This window comes from Triturus cristatus, chromosome 8 (assembly GCF_964204655.1).
Source record: "Triturus cristatus chromosome 8, aTriCri1.1, whole genome shotgun sequence".
NCBI classification, from domain to species: Eukaryota; Metazoa; Chordata; class Amphibia; order Caudata; family Salamandridae; genus Triturus; species Triturus cristatus.
The window spans coordinates 466,319,579-466,345,245 of record NC_140591.1 but is presented as its reverse complement, the minus strand read 5'-3'; the positions used below and the strand labels follow the sequence as shown (position 1 = coordinate 466,345,245).

The 25,667-nt window shown below is 45.4% G+C and overlaps 2 protein-coding genes across 4 annotated transcripts in view; one reads left to right on the top strand and one right to left on the bottom strand.

Annotated features, from left to right (window-relative positions):
- Positions 1-25,667, top strand: part of SPRYD7 (SPRY domain containing 7) — an 875,965-nt gene that overhangs the window by 142,676 nt on the left and 707,622 nt on the right. The gene's annotated exons all lie outside the window — the stretch shown is intronic.
- Positions 1-25,667, bottom strand: part of KCNRG (potassium channel regulator) — a 109,835-nt gene that overhangs the window by 45,063 nt on the left and 39,105 nt on the right. For 2 of the 3 annotated variants that reach the window (XM_085621929.1, XM_085621928.1), the window contains exon 2: positions 19,122-19,218. In XM_085621929.1, coding sequence (XP_085478055.1) covers positions 19,122-19,218 — 97 coding nt within the window. Of the gene's footprint in view, positions 1-17,438; positions 19,219-25,667 lie in introns of those variants that run through there. The other variant, XM_085621930.1, reaches the window with a different exon arrangement.

Here is a 25,667-nt window from a genome sequence, read left to right as displayed (position 1 = left end):
AAACAAATACACTTATTGGATGATGTCATCAGTGATGTCATCAATGATGTAATTTGAGATGTCATAAATTAATGTCATAGAATATGTCATGAGTGATTTAAAATATGAGGTAATAAGCAGAGATTTGCAGGGGCACAACTTATAGTTAGCTCCGCTGGCTGACACATTTCCACCGTACAGTCTTAGTCAAAGCCACACAGGATGTGGCTTTGACAAAGACCATATGGTTGAAACTCGTCAGCCAGCGGATTAATCTAATGGGTGATTGAATACCTCCAGCAGATTAAACTAATCGGTGATTGAATACCTGGAGTGCCGACCCGTTCTTTATTTGGATTGTCATCAAAGACTTTGTTTGCATATATTTTTATATACACATAAGAATAAAGTGTCACTTCTTCCACTTAAAATGTTATATTCTTAATAGTGTGAACTTTACCTCTCTTTTTGGAATTATGGCTTTTGGCTTTAACTGCCTTATCTGATTGTTGAATGACACAATCATTAATTAAAAAGAAATTGTTGTAGTTGCGCCGCTCTCTTGAAAACCTTTCAAAACATTGGTTTTATGTTGCTTTAATCACTTGTCTGAAACAATCATTTATAATTCCAGAAATATTCCAAGATGCAGTAACAGTCCACAAACCAGCTACCTCTGCTATCACATATTGACTGTGGCATTGCTGTTTTGTCATTGTGTAGGTCTTCACTGCTAGGTTTCTGGTTTGTGGATGAATGAGGGGACTGAGGCACAAGGTGAGTCAGAGAGGGGACAAGACACAGACTGAGTAGGTACAAAGAGTGAGACTACATACAATACTACAGCACTCAAAGGATGCAAGAAGAGACCAAGAAACAAGAATACTAGGAAAAGGAAATGGTGCAACATATAAGTGAGTGAAGAGAAAGTGATACAAAACAGATGAGTGTGTGTACCAAAGAAAAACAGAATATGAGAGAGGCAATTCTGATGAATGAAGGGACTGACAATACTTCGATGAGAGGAGACTGTGACACAACATGAAAGAGAGTGGAACAAAGCATAAATAGGGTGAGCGATGGAAAGAAACAATAGGATGAGCAAAGGGAGCAATGTTTCAAAAGGATGAGACAGGAGTGTGAAGGAGAATGTGGCCTAACAGCTAGGGTGGTCGACCTCTGGGTTGGGGAACCAGGTTCGAGTCTCTGCAGGGACGCTTAACATTCTGAGATTCTGGGCAAATCACTTAATCTCCCTGTGCCTAACAAAAATGAATGTGTCCGTCTGTAATGTAACAGGTGCTCATGAAAAAGGGGACTGAGGCGCAAGGTGGGTGGGTAAAAGAAGTGTGTCAGCCAAGTGAAGGGATAAGGCACACTGTGAGTGAGAATAGACTAAGGCACACAATCAATGAGAGAGGAGACCAGTTCACAACAACTATGGGAGACGGGCCAAAAGAACAATATGGGTGAATAAAAAGAGCAGACCATAAGACTGGGTGACAGTGGGGACTGAAAGACATCATTAAGGAGTGAGAGGACAAATGAACACAGTGGGTGAGTGAGGGGAGAGAAGAATAAGCTAGATAGAAGAGGAGAACAGGGCAAAAGATGGGAGACTGAAGGAACCAAGGCTCCAGGTGGGTAGGAAAAGGAAGTTTGACACATGGACTAGATGCCCACACTCCAAGGTATTGTACCAGATAGCTATGAAGTAATAGATCTCATTATTTTTTGGAAGAAAGAACATCATCTACTGAATCTACTATGAGTTACCTTAATCTCATTTCCCTGTTTCACCTAATTTGATGATTCAGATGGTGTGTGTGCGTGTGTATATATATATATATATATATATATTCACTGAAAAAACCATAGGTTTCACACATGTTATAGTTAGCGGAAATTTTACTGATAAAAAACCAGTGAAATTGCCCCGTTATAGTTAGTGCTGGCAACTATAACTCACGCGACCGCAATCCTCTGCTGATGCTAATACTGTATTTAGACACTTATTTGCCCATGTCTTCTTCCATACATTTTTAGCTATACATATATTACAAATATTTTTTTTTCATAAAGACACATATGTCATCAGCAGAAGATTGCGGTCGCGTGAGTTATAGTTGCCAGCACTAACTATAACGGGGCAATTTCACTGGTTTTTTATCAGTAAAATTTCCGCTAACTATAACATGTGTGAAACCTATGGTTTTTTCAGTGAATTTGCAAGGTTTTTTAAATGCTAATTCCTAACTATAACGTGTGTGAAACCTATGGTTTTTTCAGTGAATTTGTACGGTTTTTTAAATGCTAAGTTACTTTACGCCATTCGAGGCGTGCGCGCCCACTTAACGCAGTTCGTTCTGTGCACGGTTTTTATCAACTTTAATAAGCCCTGTACATTTGGTGGCCTTCGGCCACCAAAAGCATAGGGGGTGGGGTCAATGTGGATAGTGGTTTTTTTATTTCGATTTTATAATTTCATGTTGCCAAAATTTAGTTTTTTTTACCTATTAATAAGCCCTGTACATTTGGTGGCCTACGGCCACCAAAAGCACAGGGGGTGGGGTAAGTGTGGATAGTGTTTTTTTTTTTTTTTTTTTTTTACTGTACGCTTACGGTAAGCGTACGGTAAGCGTACTCGGCGAAATTGCCGAAAAAAAAATAAAACCGTTTTTGCTCTTGGGGGATGTTTGGGGACTCCCTCAACATGACTATGTGGGAGGGAGTTGTCAAAACAGCCCCGTAACATGTTTTTGGCCATCTTGTTTGATAAACAACACTCAGTGCGAGAGACAAAATGGCGGCCGCCGCTTCCTGGTTTCGGCCGATTCGAATGTTTACTAAGATCTAAGAGCCAATCAGAATCGCGCTCGCGCACGCCACCGTACGCTTACGGTAAGCGTACGGTAAGCGTACCGTAAGCGGGCTCAGATATATATATTGATTTAAAGGCTATTTTCTCAGAATCTACTGAACAGATTTACACCAAACCTACAAAAGGCACTTCCTTGACCTAGGGACTACCTCTCTGCCAAATTTCTAGTAATTCTGTTCAGCCGTTCGGGCTGTAGCTCGTTCTAAAGGTCCTATGGAAAAATGCATGGGAAAAACGCGTTTTGGGACCCCCCTTTTATCTCAGCCCCCGCTTGACGAATCCCCCCGAGACTTTCAGGGTAGGAGCGGAGCGTAGCACCCCACCTATTTTGAGAAATTCGCGAGGATTCATCGACCGGCGCCAAAGTTATTCAAAATAGAATGTTGAGGTTTTCCTATGGAAAAGGGGTCCTAACTATAACTACCTACTGGCGACCGCCAGTAGGTAATATATATATATATATATATATATATATATATATATATATATATATATATATATATATATATATATATATATATATATATATATATATATATATATATATATATAATCTACTGGCGGTCGCCAGTAGATAGTTATAGTTAGGACCCAGTTTCCATAGGAAAAGCGTTTTTTCTTTTCCAAATAACTTTGGCGCCAGTTGACGAATCTTCGCAAAATTTTCAAAACTTGTGGCCCGCTCCGGTCAGCTCCTATCCTGAAAATTTCGGGGTGATTCGCCAAGTGGGGGCTGAGTAAAAGGGGGGGTCCCAAAACGAGTTTTCTCCATGTTATTTCCCATAGGAAACTTTAGACACGACTACAGCCCGAACTGCTGAACGGAATTACACCAAATTTGGCAAAAAGGTAGCCCTTGGTTCAGAAAGAGACCTCTTTTTTTTAAAATGGTGTAAATCCGTTCAGTAGTTCCTAAGAGATTCAAAAAATATAGGTAAAAAAATCAATTTCCCATAGGAAACTTTAGACACGGTTACAGCTGAAACTGCTGAACGGAATTACACCAAATTTGGCAACAATGTAGTGCTTGGTTCATAAAGCGACCTTTTTTTTAAATGGTGTAAATCCGTTCAGTAGTTTTTGAGATATTAAAGGAAAAAAATCTTTATATATCTGGGCGGGACCAAACTACACAAGCACGAGCTTGGCTCTAATTGGCTGCCAACACTTCAATTCAGGCAGTGTTGGCAGCCATCTTGGTGCAATGCTTTTTCGGTCTCGCCTAGGGACGCAGCGCATGCGCTGCCCACTACACAAACACCACTGCACTGCCCTACACCCTAAAACACTACCCCAGCACGACCCCCTACAATGCCCGAACACCACTGCACTGGCCTAAACCCTGAAACACTACCCCCAGCATGACCCCCTACACTGCCCGAACTCCACTGCACTGCCCTAAACCCTGAAACACAACCCCCAGCACGACCCCCTACACTGCCGGAACACCACTGCACTGCCCAAAACCCTGAAACACCACCCCCAGCACGACCCCCTACACTGCCCGATCACCACTGCACTGCCCTAAACCCCGAAACACCACCCAAGCACGACCCCCTACATTGCCCGAACACCACTGCACTGCCCTAAACCCTGAAACACCACCCCCAGCACGACCCCCTACTCTGCCCGAACACCACTGCAATGCCCAAAACCATGAAACACCACCCCCAGCATGACCCCCTACACTGCCCTAAACCCTGAAACACCACCCCCAGCAAGACCCCCTACACTGCCCGAACACCACTGCACTGCACTGCCCTAAACCCTGAAACACCACCCCCAGCAAGACCCCCTACACTGCCTGAGCACCACTGCACTGCCCTAAACCCTGAAACACCACCCCCAGCACGACCCCCTACACTGCCCGAACACCACTGCACTACCCTAAACCCTGAAACACCACCCCCAGCAAGACCCCCTACACTGCCCGAACACCACTGCACTGCCCTACACCCTGAAACACCACCCCCAGCACGACCCGCTACACTGACCGAACACCACTGCACTGCCCCAAACCCTGAAACACCACCCCCAGCAAGACCCCATACACTGCCCGAACACCACTGCCCTAAACCTGAAACACCACCCCCAGCAAGACCCCCTACACTGCCCGAACACCACTGCACTGCCCTAAACCCTGAAACACCAGCCCAGCACGACCCCCTACACTGCAAGAACAACACTGCTCTGCCCAAAACCCTGAAACACCAGCCCCAGCACGACCCCCTACACTGCCCGAACACCACTGCACTGCCCTAAACCCTGAAACACCAGCACAACCCCCTACACTGCCCGAACACCACTGCACTGCCCTAAACCCTGAAACACTACCCCCAGCAAGACCCCCTACACTGCCCGAACACCACTGCCCTAAACCCTGAAACACCACCTCCTGCACAACCCTCTACACTGCCCAAGCACAACTGCACTGCCCTAATCCCTGAAACACCACCCCCCGCACCACCCCCTTCACTGCCCAAGCACCACTGCATAGTTATAGTTAGGACCTAGTTTCCATAGGAAAAGCGTTTTTTCTTTTCCAAAAAACTTTGGCGCCAGTTGACAAATCTTCGCGAAATTTTAATATCTCGAAAACTAGATGCCCCCTGCCCTAAACCCTGAAACACTACCCCAGCACGACCCCCTACACTGCCCGAACACCCCTGCACTGCCGTACACCCTGAAACACCACCACCAGCACGACCCCCTACACTGCCCGAACACCACTGCACTGCCCTAAACCCTGAAACACCACCCCCAGCATGACCCCCTACACTGCCCGAACACCACTGCCCTAAACCCTGAAACACCACCCCGCACCACTCCCTACACTGCCAAAGCACCACTGCACTGCCCTAATCCCTGAAACACCACCCCCGCTCGACCCCCTACACTGCCCGAACACCACTGCATTTCCCTAAACTCTGAAACACCACCCCCAGCATGACCCCCTACACTGCCCGAACACCACTGCACTGCCCAAAACCCTGAAACACCACCCCCAGCACGACCCCCTACACTGCCCGAACACTACTGCACTGCCCTAAACCCTGAAACACCCCCCAAGCAAGACCCCTTACACTGCCCGAACACCACTGCCCTAAACCCTGAAACACCAGCCCCAGCACGGCCCCCTACACTGCCCAAACACCACTGCCCTAAACCCTGAAACGCCACCCCCAGCACGACCCGCTACACTGCCTGAACACCCCTGCACTGCCATAAATCCTGAAACACCAGCCCCAGCAAGACCCCCTACACTGCCCGAACACCACTGCACTGCCCTAAACCCTGAAACGCGAGCCCCAGCAAGACCCCCTACACTGCCCGAACACCACTGCCCTAACCCTGAAACACCACCCCCAGCAAGACCCCCTTCACTGCCCGAACACGACTGCCCTAAACCCTGAAACACCACCCCCTGCACGACCCCTACACTGCCCAAGCACCACTGCTCTGCCCTAAACCCTGAAACACCACCCCGCACGACCCCCTACACTGCCCGAACACCACTGCACTGCCCTAAACCCTGAAACACCATCCCCAGCACGACCCCCCACACAGCCTGAACACCACTGCACTGCCCTAAGCCCTGAAACTCCACCCCCAGCACAACCCCCCACACTGCCCGAACACCACTGCACTGCCCTAAACCCTAAAACACCACCCACAGCATAACCCCTTACACTGCCCAAACTCCATAGCACTGCCCTAAACCCGAAACACCACCACTAGCAGGACCCCCTACACTGCACGAACACCACTGCACTGCCCTAAACCCTGAAACACCAGCCCAGCACGACCCCATACACTGCCCGAACACCACTGCTCTGCCCAAAACCCTGAAATAGCAGCCCCAGCACGACCCCCTACACTGCCCGAACACCACTGCACTGCCTAAACCCTGAAACACCAGCACGATCCCCTACACTGCCCAAACACCACTGCACTGCCCTAAACCCTGAAGCACCACCCCAGCACGACCCCCTACACTGCCCGAACACCACTGCACTGCCCTAAACCCTGAAACACAACCCCCAGCACGACCCCCTACACTGCCCAAACACCACTGCACTGCCCTAAACCCTGAAACACCACCCCAGCAAGTCCCCCTACACTGCCCGAACACCACTGCCCTAAACCCAGAAACACCACCCCCAGCAAGACCCCCTACACTGTCCGAACACCACTGCCCTAATCCCTGAAAAACCACCCCCTGCACGACCCTCTACACTGCCCAAGCACCACTGCACTGCCCTAAACCCTGAAACACCACCCCCTACACTGCCCAAGTACCACTGCACTGCCCTAATCCCTGAAACACCACCCCCGCTCGACCCCCTACACTGCCCGAACACCACTGCACTGCCCTAAACTCTGAAACACCACCCCCAGCACGACCCCCTACACTGCCCGAACACCACTGCACTGCCCTAAACCCTGAAACACCACCCCCAGCACGACCCCTACACTGCCCGAACACCACTGCACTGCCCTAAACCCTGAAACACCACCCTCAGCAAGACCCCCTACACTGCCCGAACACCACTGCCCTAAACCCTGAAACACCACCCCCAGCAAGACCCCCTACACTGCCCGAACACCACTGCACTGCCCTAAACCTTGAAACACCACCCCAGCACTACCCCCTGCACTGCCCGAACACCACTGCACTGCCCTAAACCCTGAAACACCACCCCAGCATGACCCCCTGCACTGCCCGAACACAACTGCACTGCCCTAAACCCTGAAACACCACCCCCAGCATGACCCCCTACACTGCCTGAACACCACTGCACTGCCCTAAACCCTGAAACGCCACCCCCAGCAAGACCCCCTACACTGCCTGAACACCACTGCACTGCCCTAAACCCTGAAACACCACCCCCAGCAAGACCCCTTACACTGGCAGAACACCACTGCCCTAAACCCTGAAACACCACCACTAGCACGACCCCCTACACTGCCTGAACACCACTGCACTGCCCTAAACCCTGAAACACCAGCCCAGCATGACCCCATACACTGCCCGAACACCACTGCTCTGCCCAAAACCCTGAAACAGCAACCCCAGCACGACCCCCTACACTGCCCGAACACCACTGCACTGCCTAAACCCTGAAACACCAGCACGATCCCCTACACTGCCCGAACACCACTGCACTGCCCTAAACCCTGAAACACCAGCCCCAGCACGACCCCCTATGCTGCCCGAACACCACTGCACTGCCCTAAATCCTCAAAAACCAGCCCCAGCAAGACCCCCTACACTGCCCGAACACCACTGCACTGCCCTAAACTCTGAAACACCAGCCCCAGCACGACCCCCTACACTGCCCGAACACCACTGCACTGCCCTAAACCCTGAAACACCAGCCCCAGCACGACCCCCTACACTGCCCGAACACCACTGCACTGCCCTAGTTCCTGAAACACCAGCCCCAGCAAGACCCCCTACACTGCCCGAACACCAGTGCACTGCCCTAAACCCTGAAACGCCAGCCCCAGCAAGACCCCCTACACTGCCCGAACACCACTGCCGTAAACCCTGAACCACCACCCCCAGCAAGACCCCCTACACTGCCCGAACACCACTGCCCTAAATCCTGAAACACCACCCTCTGCACGACCCCTACACTGCTCGAGTACCACTGCACTGCCCTAAACCCTGAAACACCACCCCCGCACGACCCCCTACACTGCCCGAACACCACTGCACTGCCCTAAACCCTGAAATACCACCCCCAGCACGACCCCCCACACTGCCCGAACACCACTGCACTGCCTTAAGCCCTGAAACTCCACCCCCGCACGACCCCCTACACTGCCCGAACACCACTGCACTGCCCTAAACCCTGAAATACCACCCCCAGCACGACCCCCCACACTGCCCGAACACCACTGCACTGCCTTAAGCCCTGAAACTCCACCCCCAGCACAACCCCCTACACTGCCCGAACACCACTGCACTGCCCTAAACCCTAAAACACCACCCACAGCACAACCCCTTACACTGCCCAAAATCCATAGCACTGCCCTAAACCCTAAAACACCACCCACAGCACGACCCCTTACACTGCCCGAACACCACTGCACTGCCCTAAAACCTGAAACACCACACACAGCACGATCCCCTACACTGCCCGAACACCACTGCACTGTCCTAAACCCTAAAACACCACCCACAGCATGACCCCCTACACTACAAAAGCACCACAGCACTGCCCTAAACCCTAAAACACTACCGCCAGCACGACCCCCTACACTACCTGAACACCACTGCACTGCCCTAAACCCTGAAACACCACCCCCAGCAAGACCCCCTACACTGGCAGAACACCACTGCCCTAAACCCTGAAACACCACCCCTAGCAGGACCCCCTACACTGCACTAACACCACTGCACTGCCCTAAACCCTGACACACCAGCCCAGCACGACCCCCTACACTGCCCGAACACCACTGCACTGCCCTAAACCCTGAAACACCAGCCCCAGCACGACCCCCTACACTGCCCGAACACCACTGCACTGCCCTAAACCCTGAAACACCAGCCCCAGCACGACCCCCTACACTGCCCGAACACCACTGCACTGCCATAAATCCTGAAACACCAGCCCCAGCAACACCCCCTACACTGCCCGAACACCACTGCACTGCCCTAAACCCTGAAACGCCAGCCCCAGCAAGACCCCCTACACTGCCCGAACACCACTGCCCTAAACCCTGAAACACCACCCCCAGCAAGACCCCATACACTGCCCGAACACGACTGCCCTAAACCCTGAAACACCACCCTCTGCACGACCCATATACTGCCCAAGCACCACTGCACTGCCCTAAACCCTGAAACACCACCCCCGCACGACCCCCTACACTGCCCGAACACCACTGCACTGCCCTAAACCCTGAAACACCACTCCCAGCACGACCCCCCACACTGCCTGAACACCACTGCACTGCCCTAAGCCCTGAAACTCTACCCCCAGCACAACCCCCTACACTGCCCGAACACCACTGCACTGCCCTAAACCCTAAAACACCACCCACAGCACAACCCCTTACACTGCCCAAACTCCATAGCACTGCCCTAAACCCTAAAACACCACCCACAGCACGACCCCTTACACTGCCTGAACACCACTGCACTGCCCTAAACCCTAAAACACCACACACAGCACGATCCCCTACACTACCCGAACACCACTGCACTGTCCTAAACCCTAAAACACCACCCACAGCATGACCCCCTACACTACAAAAGCACCACTGCACTGCCCTAAACCCTAAAACACTACCCACAGCACGACCCCCTACACTTCCCAAACACCACTGCACTACCCTAAACCCTAAAACACTACCCCCAGCACGACCCCCTACACTACCCAAAGACCACTGCACTACCCTAAACCCTAAAACACTACCCTTGCATGACCCCCTACACTACCCAAAGACCACTGCACTACCCTAAACCCTAAAACACTACACCCGCACGACCCCCTACACTACCCAAAAACCACTGCACTACCCTAAAGCCTAAAACACGACCCCCTACACTACCCAAACACCACTGCACTACCCTAAACCCTAAAACACTACCCCAGCAGTACCCGTACTCTACCCAAACACCATTGCACTACCCTAAACCTTACCCCCAGCAGTACCCCCTACACTACCCAAACACCACTGCACTACCCTAAACCCTAAACCACTACCCCAGCACGATCCCCTACACTACCCAAACACAATTGCACTACCCTAAACCCTAAAATACTACCCCCAGCACGACCCCCTACACTACCCAAACACCACTGCACCACCCTAAACCCTAAAAGACTCCCCCCAGGACGCCTCCCTACATGACCAAAACACCACTGCACTACCCTAAACCCTAAATCTACCCCAGCACGAACCCCTACACTACCCAAACACCACTGCACTACCCTAAACCCAAAATCTACCCCCAGCACGACCCCTACACAACCCAAACACCACTGCACTACCCTAAACCCTAAAACACCACCCCCAGCACGACCCCCTACACTGCCTGAACACCACTTCACTGCCCTAAACCCTGAAACACCACCCCCAGCAAGACCCCTTACACTGGCAGAACACCACTGCCCTAAACCCTGAAACACCACCACTAGCAGGACCCCCTACACTGCACGAACACCACTGCACTGCCCCAAACCCTGAAACACCAGCCCAGCACGACCCCATACACTGCCCGAACACCACTGCTCTGCCCAAAACCCTGAAACAGCAGCCCCAGCACGACCCCCTGCACTGCCTGAACACCACTGCACTGCCTAAACCCTGAAACACCAGCACGATCCCCTACACTGCCCGAACACCACTGCGCTGCCCTAAACCATGAAACACCAGCCCCAGCACGACCCCCTACACTGCCCGAACACCACTGCACTGCCCTAAATCCTCAAAAACCAGCCCCAGCAAGACCCCCTACACTGCCCGAACACCACTGCACTGCCCTAAACTCTGAAACACCAGCCCCAGCACGACCCCCTACACTGCCCAAACACCACTGCACTGTCCTAAACCCTAAAACACCACCCACAGCATGACCCCCTACACTACAAAAGCACCACTGCACTGCCTAAACCCTAAAACACTACCCACAGCACGACCCCCTGCACTTCCCAAACACCACTGCACTACCCTAAACCCTAAAACACTACCCCAGCACGACCCCCTACACTACCCAAAGACCACTGCACTACCCTAACCCCTAAACCACTACCCCCCGCATGACCCCCTACACTACGCAAAGACCACTGCACTACCCTAAACCCTAAAACACTACCCCCAGCACGACCCCCTGCACTACCCAAAGACCACTGCACTACCCTAAACCCTAAAACACTACCCTTGCATGACCCCCTACACTACCCAAAGACCACTGCACTACCCGAAACCGTAAAACACTGCACCCGCACGACCCCCTACACTACCCAAAAACCACTGCACTACCCTAAAGCCTAAAACACGACCCCCTACACTACCCAAACACCACTGCACTACCCTAAACCCTAAAACACTACCCCAGCAGTACCCCTACACTACCCAAACACCATTGAACTACCCTAAACCCTAAAACCCTACCCCCAGCAGTACCCCCTACACTACCCAAACACCACTGCACTACCCTATACCCTAAACCACTACCCCAGCACGATCCCCTACACTACCCAAACACCATTGCACTACCCTAAACCCTAAAATACTACCCCCAGCACGACCCCCTACACTACCCAAACACCACTGCACTACCCTAAACCCTAAAACACTCCCCCCAGGACACCTCCCTACACGACCAAAACACCACTGCACTACCCTAAACCCTAAATCTACCCCAGCACGAACCCCTACACTACCCAAACACCACTGCACTACCCTAAACCCTAAATCTACCCCCAGCACGACCCCTACACAACCCAAACACCACTGCACTACCCTAAACCCTAGAACACTACCCCCAGCACAACCCCCTACACTACACCAACACCACTGCACTATCCTAAACCCTAAAACACTACCCACAGCACAACCCCCTACACTATCCAAACACCACTATACTACCCTAAATCCTAAATCTACCCCAAGCACGACTCCCTACACTACACAAACATCACTGCACTACCCTAAAGCCTAAAACACTACGCTCAGCACGACACCCTACACTACCCAGCACCACTGCACTACCCTAAACACTAGAAAAGTAAACACCCAATCCCCCTTACCTCTCACTCCTCGTGGTTTCTCTCTCCTTGTGGTTCCTGCTTCATGTCGTCTCTGAGGGGCGGTGCACGTCGTTGAGAGGAAACGGAACAGCCTCTGTTTCCTTACAACGACGTGGATCGTCTACATTTTTTTAGAACTCATGGTCATTTACCATACATACCTTTACAACAAAATTTGTTGTAAAGGCATGCGTGGTAAATGACCATGCGTTCTGAAAAAATGCGTAGTAATGACTTCGCGATGTACAATGCATACGTGGTAATGCATGCGTTGTAATGGTATCGCGAAGTAAAAAAGATGTTGTAACGGCTGTTTACCGATCGAAGCTGGCTCCTGTTCTTCAGTGAGTCGCTCATTTGATAAATTAGGAGGAAGAAAGGTGTTTATTTAACTGAAAAGTGCATTCCCGGCTGTTGTATTGTGTAAGTGTCCACGTGGCCTGGTTTCACTTCCGGTGAGAGAGTGGAATAGTCTGTTTGGATCTAAAGAAGTTCTGCTGTTAGATGGGGCCGGCGCGACACGTCATCAGAAAACACAGCTAGTGGAAAGCGTTGTCCCCGAAGTGTGGAGCAGTGCCATGAGAGGTCAATGAATGTGCGTCCCACCGCAGTATGACCGTACCGTTTGACCCATGTGCCGCCTCCAGTGTACGGAAGGCAGAAGCGGCATCCATCGCAGGTCCTCTTGAAGACCGTTGTAGCACTAATTCTACATTTTGGAACTAGGGCCTTTTAACCTTGTTGTTCCTGTCAGATACAAAGAGAAGATCCTGTGTTATTCAGTGACCTTGTTACCTTTTCTGTGGGTAGTGGTGCTTGTCACTTCGCTGCCCCGCCGGTGCACACGACTGGGCTCCCCACCTCATGTGCCATCTGCATGGCCTCTGCCCTCGGATCACTGGTTTCCGTTTCTGGAGTGGCAACATAAACAGTTGCTCCCAAAGGACTAGCCTGAACACTTAGGTGAATATCCCCTGCACCAGCATTCCGCGGAAATTCTTTCCTAGCTCTCCCACGTCGACGACGATGTCATAATAGCACGGCTCCACTCGTGACACCGTATAACGTCATAGGAGCCATAAGAGGACCTCGTCGGCGTGCTGACGTCAGTTCCATCCATTTTTTCCGTGCCACCGAGGTAAACAGGTGGACCGACACATTTTCACATGTATACATAGTATACTAAATATATATATATATATATATATACAAATGCATAACCAATAAAGGCATAAAGAAATAGCAACAGATCAAGCATTTCTCACTATTAAAACATAAGCATGATTAAGATATAATAAAAACATTCATGCCAAACAGTAAAAGCATCTTTTTGGTAGAAATAGGTGGACAACGGGGAGGCGGGTGGGACAGTGAGGAATCCACAGGCAGATGATGTATCCACCAGAAAAAGCATTACCGAAGGTAAGTAACTTGCTCTTCTGATGGATACTTCTGCCTGTTGATTCCTCACCTTTTGAATAGAATCCTCAAGCCGTACCTCACCTGGAGGAGGGTGTCCACCTGACTAGACCAAAAAATCTTGCAAAACAATTCGAGCAAAATGGCCATCCCTCCTAACCTCCGAATCCAATAATAATCGAATCATTTTTAGTCGAAATTATATTGAAAATAATACTTTAAAAATACTTTTATTAATACATTTAGACAAACACTTAAAGGAAAACCTTTATTTATAATTAATTTAAAGATATTTCATACTTTACAAATTACGCCGAAGTCGCGACCCCAGCGCGACTTTTCAAAGTGGCTACCGGAATGCGCACAGCCATCGTGTAGGGTGCGCAAAGGGTGTGCGACTTATGTATAATATTTTTTTTTTAAAGAATGAATATAGTTTTCCTAACTAAAAATTACTCACAATTTTATTAAATATAAATATATATACATATATATATACATATATACATATATATATACATATATATAAAATAAAAAAACATAGGATTGAGGTACATTAGACTTACACATTTTCATTTAAAAAACCTTTGAAATTCAGTGGAAAAACCATAGGTTTCAGGCACGTTATAGTTAGAAATTAGCATTTAGAAAAACATAGCAATTCACTGAAAAAACCATAGGTTTCAGGCACGTTATAGTTAGAAATTAGCATTTAAAAAACCCATAGAAATTAACTGAAAAAACCATAGGTTTCAGGAACGTTGTAGTTAGTTGGACATTTCACTCGTACAAAACCATAGAAATTCTGGCGTTATAGTTAGTTCAGCTAACTATAACTGGCGCCCCAGCAATGCACTGCTGATGACGTCACATATTACATCATTCATGACATGGTCAGTGACATCACTGATGACATCTCAAATGACATTATTGATGACATCATCCACGTGAAAATCTGATGCACCTCCTCACACCTGAATATAACCTTTGATACACCCACTCTAAAATACAGACTACCATTTTTGAAAAATAGACACATCAATACCAGTTACTAAATACGCACTGACTGATTCCTAGGTCTACACACACATCCACTCATTCACCCATACAGTCACTCATACATGCAGTCACTCATCAATACAACACTATCATATGCACTCATACACCTATACAGACACTCACACACTGCCACATATCCAGAGTTACTCACACACTTAGTCAGTCATGCAAAGAATCAATCATACTTCCATTTACTCACCTATACAGTTATACAGACACAACCTCACTTGTTCATACAGATACTAACACATAATTACTCTTATAGAATGACTGATACAAATACACACTCATCCATGCAGCCACTCTCACAATTACTGACTCTCACATATAGTTTTTTATATACACCATCACTCACATATACTGCCTTTTACATATGTAGTTACTTGCACATGTACCACTGAGACATCCATTTACTCACCAACACACCCATACACACACCCATACAGCTGTTTCCACATGCACTCTTGAACCCATACACCCAGTGAATCAACCACGCACACATCTATGCACAGTCACACACCTCCCACCTACCCACACACACACTCAGGCAGCCATACAAATACTCAGGCAAGCAATCAATAACCCATATAGACACTCATGCAGCTACTCACCAACCCATGCAGCAGCTTACACAACAGACACACTGATACAGACTTTCACACAGTTTAGTCACTAACCCATGCATTCAGTAAGACACATTTAATCACTCACTTATACAGTCTGTCACGTACCTGCTAAATCCTCCATACAGACACGTATACACCCACTCATTCCTCAATACAGCTTGGCATATATATAAAACGCATATATATAAAACAAAATTAAACTTTACAGAAACACACAGTCACTGGATGATGTCATTTGAGATGTCATTTGAGATGTCATCAGTGATGTCACTGACCATGTCATGAATGATGTAATATGTCATGTCATCAGCAGTGCATTGCGGGGGCGCGAGTTATAGTTAGCTGAACTAACTTTAACGCCGGAATTTCTATGGTTTTGTACGAGTGAAATGTCCAACTAACTATAACGTTGCTAAAACCTATGGTTTTTTCAGTTAATTTCTATGGTTTTTTAAAACGCTAATTTCTAACTATAACGTCCCTAAAACCTATGTTTTTTTCAGTGAAAAAAAATATATATAAATACATACATATATATGTGTGTGTGTGTGTGTATATTTATATATTTATCATCTGAATCTACATTATAGTCTTACATCCTCTCAGATGCAATATACCAAGGAAGGTCTCAACTATACCTGGAGAGTCCATAGTAAGGCCAAGGACATCCACAATACGTGAAGAATGGTATCCATTATTTCAAGGCCACCATTTTGTGAGGGCCAACAACATCATGGCAATGATGCACACAAACTGTCAAAAATGGCCATCTTTATGCCAGGTGTTGTCACCATTAAATGAAAAATCAACATCCACTTATGTTAGTTCCTTGTCTTTGTTACATCCACATTGTAAAGCAGCCCTAGGGTTTCTTAGGACTCTCACCCACTAGGGTTACTAGTGGCATGCTTCATCATAGAGTCTGATACCTAGAGTATCTTGATGAACTTAACATCTCTCATATTATGACTCATGTAACTGTACCATGTCACGGAAATGCGCGGCAGCACAGATGACAAAGTAGACTCTATTTTTCACTGAACTGGATTCTCCTGGCATTCCGCCTAAGTCACTCAACTTATTGCCACTGCAATGTCAAAGTTGGATTATGCTGTCATGCAGATGTTGGTGATATCATTATGTCAAAATTAATAAAAAATCATTTACAAAAAAACTTAACATCTCTCATACCAACAGATGGACCAAGTAGAAAAGACCAAAACAGGTCTGTACGTATGTCATGCTTGAAAGGTTGTGTTACAAGTTCACAATATACCCACAAAGAGTGGGTAATTTACTCAAATAGAGTAATTACTGTAGAATCCTTAAGAGGTCCTGATGAAAGCCAAGAGACCAGTTGAGGCATAGGTGTATTGGCTGAAACACTTTGACCCAAGGACACTACAGATAATAACTCTATAGTGTGTCCATATGTTTTTTAAAGTTGTCAAGGTGTTACACTAATAAACTAAGATCAGGACACCTTATCCAATTTAAAATTTAGAATCCCTCTGAATATCGAAGAGCTCCTTTGATGCTGATGGTTGAGCCCATCCAGATACTCTAGGTACCTGGACATGGGCTCCATGATGCAGGATACCACTAGTAACTCTAGTGTGAGAGAGTCCTAAGAAACCCCCAGGGCTGCTTTACCTTGCGGATGTAAAAGGGACTGGGGACGAGCATAAGAGGGTCCTCTCTGATAGATTTTATTTGTTTTATTTTGGGAAGGTGAGCAGACTCCCTAAAAAACATCTCACTCCCTCAGTGTGATTAGAGTTATTATGGTCACCATTAAGCCAGATGTAGCCAGGGTTAGGCTAAGGATGTGCACAGTACATCAAGGATGCCCATCACTATGCCAGTAGCAGACAAATGAACCCAAATATACAGACAATACTTCAAGACGATCACCATTATAAATATGGGTGGCCCCCACTATGACAGCAATAGGTGGCATTGTGCCACAGATGACACTAGATGGGTTCAGTGTCCAAGAGCTACTTACCGAGAGCAGACAACCAATAGCTCATGAGCTATCTATTGGAGGCCCCTGTTATACATGCTCCTTTTTTGTGGAGTAAATTAAATTCAAAAGATTCAGGGATATTTCTTGCATGGAACATAAATAATAATTTACATTTTCAGGTGACAAACTATTAAAATTGTCATTATTTAGAATGGAAGCCCTTTGTGAAATGAATCCTTCCCAGTGGTGAAGATTTACAGACAAACAGTGAATCGCATTCTCTTCATATTAAAAAAATGTGAATGATACAAAAGTGGTGGGCTTGGTAAATTAAAGAATAAATTAGTATGGTGTATTTCTTTGAAACTGTATGATCTCCAGTGTAAATGCAGTGTAGGACCTTTAGGTATGTCATGACAGAAAGCATTACATACTTTCTCTGACAAGCATTGTAAAGGTGTTGGACTGACACCATTAAACCTTCTAAATAATCAAGACAAAACAGATTAGAAAAGGAGCTTGCTTTGTACAATGAAAATATATTCAATAATTTGGAATAGATGATGGAGTATGAGGGGGCAGATGTTTTTATATGTTTAGATTTCAAGAAAACAAGTTTCTGATGCACAAGACAAGTTATGTGTCTACTGCTTTTATAAACAGCTCAAATGGGACCTGTCACATTTGAATTGAATAGATGTATCTCATTCACTCAAAACATGCCTTAACAGATTATAAAGTCTACACAATTTCTCAATTAGTAAATTTCATTACAAGTATATTTTGAGACCACATTTGTCTATCCTTATGTGCACACATTCATTGTCATCAACATTATTTTGCAAGTCCAGAAGTTAGCACCCTTAGGAGTACTGGTATAACTTACTGGTAAGAGTAAGTAAAAATAATAAGCATATTTTAGGGTAAGATAAGAGACAGTGACAGTTAAAGGAAAACAATAATCAATTCTTCAGTTTTGCTTAAGGTGTGGAACCTTCAACCACTTAGGGGCTTCTGCATTTCTAGCAGGTGGTCCCAAATCCTAAATGGTGTGAAGGAGTTGTAGTCCAGCAGTGTTGATGAAATACCCTCAGTTTGTTGACCGTGTGGAACTTAGTCCAAGCAGATAGTGGTTCATAGGTTCTGGGGTCCAGATGTTGAACAAAACTTGAACCTCAACGGGAGGCAGCACTGAGCCAAGAGAACAGCCTAAGATGCTGTTGTGCTTACACAATTCTAGAAAGTTTCAGATGAATCTCCTTCTCTTATCTCCTTCTGGTGGCCCGTGTTTGTTTGAACTGTGTCACGACATTTTTCTCAATTTTGTCATTTTCCGTGACAATAAAAAAGTCAGAGCTTTTAATCCTTTCAAACATGTAGCATTCAACTTTCTCTTCCGACGATACAGTCCTGGTACTTACCAAATGGAATCCTTCTTTTAGTAGAATATCAGTTATAAGCCCCAGTACATTTGTCCCATTAATCAGTTTTCTCTCATCCGGTTTTATCGAAACATACCTAGAGTAAAACAAAGGTATTATTGTAGTTTTGTAGTACGTTATTTTTTTTTAACCAAAACCTCTCTCCTATTACCCCATAAAACACTGTATCCAAATAAAGGGGTAGCATAAAAACTTGAAAGATTAAGAGAGTTCCAACACATCCAGTCAGAGGGAGTATGTTCTTCCAGTCATCACTTGTATGCAAAAAACATACACAACTTAGAAGTGCTAACCTCGGTGAGAAAATGTAACGGTGTAGAGTGTTCAAAGAGCCTGATGTGTCAAAGTTTATAAGTGTGTAAATAACAATACCTAAACTGATCCCTGTAAATGTCTAAGTGTAGGAATACATCAGGAAACTAGAACTTGGTATTAAAAATTCTTTAAACGTACACACCAATAAGTAAGATATAAAGTAACCATGCCTTTCATGTGCAGTCCTACAGCTTACGTTGAAAATTGACCCGAAACACACAGACTGAGTTAAATGTAAAATAATTAGTCCATGATCGACAGCTGATGAACGAAACAGTGTAGCAAGAATGATATCCCTTACAAACAGAATATTTTACAAGGCAACAATTCTAGGCTTACAAATGCACTTGGAAATATGGAAAGGCTCAAATATAAAAAGGGTACAGCAGTTTGAGGAATGTAGGGTAAAAACTATACAGTCCTCAATCCTGAATAACTCATTTTCTCTCCATTTTCTTTTTATATTTTATATTGTATTTTGTGTTCTGCACATTATTTCCTTTTTATTGTTATTAATGACATTTTTTAAATTAATTTACATTATATCAATAAACAATGAAAAATTACACGTATTAACTTGGCAAACATGTTCACTTTAATAAGAAGGCAGTCATTCAGTAACTCAAAGATAGTAGAGTCGCGGCATTTCGAAAGTGCACACATAGCAATCCGTAGGTACAAATAGTGTGGAAATTGTTACAGAAAGGTTCCAAATCCATATTGAATGACACAGATTAACATTCTATTTGTACACTGCTAAAGAGGTGAAAAAGTATTTGTTGAAGAACTTACAAGGTGTCCCTTGGTGCAGTGGAAGTAACATTCCTCTCCATCATAACATAATTTTTCCAGGGTGATAAACTATCTTGGTGATTTGATAAATCCTATGCATACATTTGACAGCCCACTTAATCCTTTCTGTTTGTGACATTCTTATATGTATTTCTTCCACCTTAATCCATTTGTCACATCTCTCATCCAGTCATTAAATCATGAGGCCACAGTGTCAATCCAATGTATCATAGTTCTCATTTTTGTCAACTGTAAGATTATTTACCCTTACTTCTTATGCATCTTATTTTGGTTGTATGACGGAACAACGCAAGAAAAATACTCTGCATGCCTTTACCGCAGATTTTTCACGCCGCATTGTTTTAGTACACATATGCGTTTACAATGCATGCCTTTACCATGCATTGTATATATATATATATATATATATATTCACTGAAAAAACCATAGGTTTCACACATGTTATAGTTAGCGGAAATTTTACTGATAAAAAACCAATGAAATTCCCCCGTTATAGTTAGTGCAGGCAACTATAACTCACGCGACCGCAATCCTCTGCTGATGCTAATACTGTATTTAGACACTTATTTGCCCATGTCTTCTTCCATACATTTTTAGCTATACATATATTACAAATATTTTTTTTTCATAAAGACACATATGTCATCAGCAGAAGATTGCGGTCGCGTGAGTTATAGTTGCCTGCACTAACTATAACGGGGGAATTTCATTGGTTTTTTATCAGTAAAATTTCCGCTAACTATAACATGTGTGAAACCTATGGTTTTTTCAGTGAATTTGCAAGGTTTTTTAAATGCTAATTCCTAACTATAACATGTGTGAAACCTATGGTTTTTTCAGTGAATTTGTACGGTTTTTTAAATGCTAAGTTACTTTACGCCATTCGTGGCGTGCGCGCCCACTTAACGCAGTTCGTTCAGTGCGCGCACGGTGCGCTTCGCGCACCGTGCGCACACAGTGAGCACGCGGTGCGCTTCGCGCACCGCGCGCCCACTTTACGCAGTTAGTGCCGTGCACGCACGGTGGGCACGCGGTGCGCTACGCGCACCGCGTGCCCACGTTACGCTAGATGGGCCATGTACGCACGATGCGCTTCGCGCACCGTGCGCACATGGAGGACATATGATGCACTTCGTTTCGAAAGGTAATATTTTAATTTTTCGGAAATGTTATTGTTATAAGCCATGCACAAATGGTGCCCTTCGGGCACTATTTGCACACGGGGTGGAGAGTGTGTGGATATTTTTTTTTTTATTATTTTTTTTTTTATTATTTCAGTTTATGTCATCTCAAATAAGCCATGCACAATTGGTGCCCTTCGGGCACCAATTGCACACGGGGTGGGGAGAATGTGGATAATTTTTTTTTTTATATAATTTTTTACCGTACGCGTACGGTAAGCGTAATCGGCGAAATTAGCGAAAAAATAAAAATTCCGTTTTTGGCCTTGGGGGACCTTTGGGGACTCCCTCAACATGGCTATGTGTGTGGGAGCTGTCTAAACAGCCCCTTTACATGTTTTTGTGCTTTGTTTTTTTAACATGACTATCAGTGCGAGAGAGAAAATGGCGGCTGCCGCTTCCTGGTTTCGGCCGATTCGAATGTTTACTAAGATCTAAGAGCCAATCAGAATCGCGCTCGCGCACGCCACCGTACGCGTACGGTAAGCGTACCGTAAGCGCACCGTAAGCTGGCTCAGATATATATATTGATTTAAAGGCTATTTTCTCAGAATCTACTGAACTGATTTACACCAAACCTACAAAAGGCACTTCCTTGACCTGAGGACTACCTCTCTGCCAAATTTCTAGTAATTCTGTTCAGCCGTTCGGGCTGTAGCCCTGTCTAAAGGTCCTATGGAAAAATGCATGGGAAAAACGCGTTTTGGGACCCCCCTTTTATCTCAGCCCCCGCTTGACGAATCCCCCCGAGACTTTCAGGGTAGGAGCGGAGCGTAGCGCCCCACCTATTTTGAAAAATTCGCGAGGATTCGTCGACCGGCGCCAAAGTTATTCAAAATAGAATGTTGCGGATTTCCTATGGAAACGTGGTCCTAACTATAACTACCTACTGGCGACCGCCAGTAGGTAATATATATATATATATATATATATATATATATATATATATATATATATTCACTTAAAAAACCATAGGTTTCACACAAGTTATAGTTAGCTGTACATTTCACTCGTAAAAAACCAATGAAATTCCACGTTATAGTTAGATCAGGTAGTTAGATCAGGTAACTATAACTTGCGCGCCCACAATAAACTGCTGATGACGTCACATATTACATCACTTATGACATGGTCAGTGACATCACTCATGACATCAATGATGACATCTGAAATGACACATTGTGCATTGCGGTCGCGCAAGTTATAGTTACCTGATCTAACTATAACGTGGAATTTCATTGGTTTTTTACGAGTGAAATGTACAGCTAACTATAACTTGTGTGAAACCTATGGTTTTTTAAGTGAATTTGCAAGGTTTTTTAAATGCTAATTTCTAACTATAACGTGTGTGAAACCTATGGTTTTTTCAGTGAATTTGTACGGTTTTTTAAATGCTAAGTTATGTATTTATTTTTGGCGCACGGTGCGCTTCTCACACCGTGCGCGCGCTGTGGGCACTCGGTCCGAGCGCCCACGTTGCGCATTTCGTACCGTGCACACCTCTCCATTTTTTACAAAATATCAATTGTTTTTTTCTCCCTTGGGGGTCCTTAGATTTATATATCAAATGTGATTGTTAATTCTTTTTTTTTTTGTATTTTTTTTTACCGTACGCGCACTCCGCGATTTTTTAAAAAAATTATTAAATTTATTTTTTATACTTTTTGGTCCTTCGTGAACCCCCTGACGAACGCTAGGGGGTCTGCAACTCTCTTCGTTGCCCCCTTTTCATGTTATCAACCTTTGTTTTTCAGTGCGAGAGACAGAAAATGGCGGCCGATACTTTCTGATTTCGACCGATTCGAATGTTTACAGTCATGTAACCACCAATCAGAATTGAGCTCGCGCACGGCACCGTACGCGTACGGTAAGCTTACCGTAAGCGCACGGAGCGCGCCTATAGATATATATATTGATTTAAATGCTATTTTCTCAGGACCTACTGAACAGATTTACACCAGACCTGCAAAAGGCACATCCCTGACCTGAGGACTACCTCTCTGCCCAATTTCAAGTAATTCTGTTCAGCCGTTCGGGCTGTAGCTCGGACTAAAGGTCCTATGGGAAAATGCATGGGGAAAACGCGTTTTGGGACCCCCCTTTTTTCTCAGCCCCCGCTTGACGAACCCCCCCGAGACTTTCAGGGTAGGAGCGGAGCGTAACGCCCCATTAGTTTTGAAAAATTCGCGAGGATTCGTCAACCGGCGCCAAAGTTATTCCAAATAGAATGTTGCGGATTTCCTATGGAAACACGGTCCTAACTATAACTATCTACTGGCGACCGCCAGTAGATTATATATATATATATATATATATATATATATATATATATATATATATATATATATATATATATATATAAATATATAAACAATGTATTTGTGGAGGGAGACCTCTCACCCCCTGAACTTACCTTAAATTTGTGGTGAAGGCATACATTGTAAAAGCATATGTGTTCTAAAACAATGCGGCATGAAAAATGCGGTCAAAAATGTATGGTAAAGGTACAACGTGGTAAAAACCTCGTTGTAAAGGCAGTTTCCCTCTTATTTTTAGTCATATAGGACACACGCCCAAATAAGCACACCTTTGTTGTAACCGGGCCAAGAGGGTTTTGAATCGGTACAGTATCAGTGAGCTATCTGACAATTTTTGAACATTTCTAGCTGAGGTACAGGAAGTAAGCCCCCATGGAGTCACAGTTGGGAATTCCATCACTCTTCTTTGTGTCAAACTGATGCAGATTACGGGAAGATAGAACTGTAATAGATTAGACTGGGTTGGACAAAATCTGGCATTCTCAGTCCACTGGTCTCAGAGTTTCAAAGCAGGACAAGGTGCCAGAGTGTGATGATGAACTACAAGGCTGGAAATCCAAGTGAGCTAAATTTCAGAGGCTTAGCTCCTAAAATAGGTGACTGGAGTTGTGAACTTTGATTGGTGTGGGCATGGGACTGGACATACCTGCTGTTCCCAAAGTTTCTACTAGTTAGAGCATGAAACTGCAATTTAAGATTAGGAGTCACCCACAACTTTAAATGTCAATAACTCCAGAACTGCAATGGGTAGCCACTCAACTCTAATGGCTGCAGAATCAAGGTGACCATGCACAGCTGATGGGACACAACCCCAAGATCGGGATTGAAGGTGAGGATACTGCTTGTCCATCTGGGTCTAAATAAGGTCATGTAAGGGTTCCTGGTGGTTACCAAGCATTTCATAGATGGTGCACAATTCTCTTTTTTGGGCAACTACTTTCTAATGGTATGCAGGGTGATCATAGCGTTTGGCGGCTCAATTCCTAAAGATATCCACATCTGGCTTCAAAGGACCAACTCCAAAAAGGGAGGAGGTCATTAAGGTCCACAATATCGCCTCCTAGAAATTGTAAGTGATAGTGCTATAGGATACTGCTGGTCTGTGACAGGCACTGAATATGTTTCTGTCTGTAATACTAATTTTAAGAGCCTGTATGTGCACTACTGGTCTGAGATCTCCTTTTAAAGGGGCGCTGGACCCTTACCAACATGAGGTAGCATGCTTCAGTGCTTCATTGTCTATCCTTTTTATACCCATTGTCCAAAATGTCTCTTGGTAAAAGGTGTGCATCCTAGAGAAGGGTGAAATGTATTGCAGAAGCTACAGGAATATCTCTTATGAAAAAGCCTACCCTACAGCACTTACCAATGTGATAATTTCAACTAATGATTTCCCCAGAGCTACAGTATCTTGAGGCTTTTTCTCCTTGAGGTTGTAAGTGGTTAATGCGCAGTATTCGCAGTGGCCACTACCATTATGAACCCCAGACCTTGGCAGGGGGAACCCTTTCTACACACATTGACGCTACATTGACAGGACAGTACATTCCCACCACTAAAACCACTACAGAGGACTCCACCATAGCAGTGTACTCTTCAATAACATTTAATTTACTATTAATGTACTTTAATTTAATTAAGGGGTAGGCTGATTTTTTTTATTTAAATAAAGCATCGGGCTAAGGGAAATAATTTAATTGTATTTAGTTTAAATTAATTAATTAAGGGTTTGAGTAAACCGTAAGGTTAGGTTACTTGATTAATTTAATACAATTGAAATTATATAAGAATTAAGGTTAACTGACTCATTTAAAATTAAATCATTTAAAATTAATTAAGGGTTGGTGTTACTTATTTGATCTAATCTCAACTGAAATAAATGAGTGTTAATGATGTAA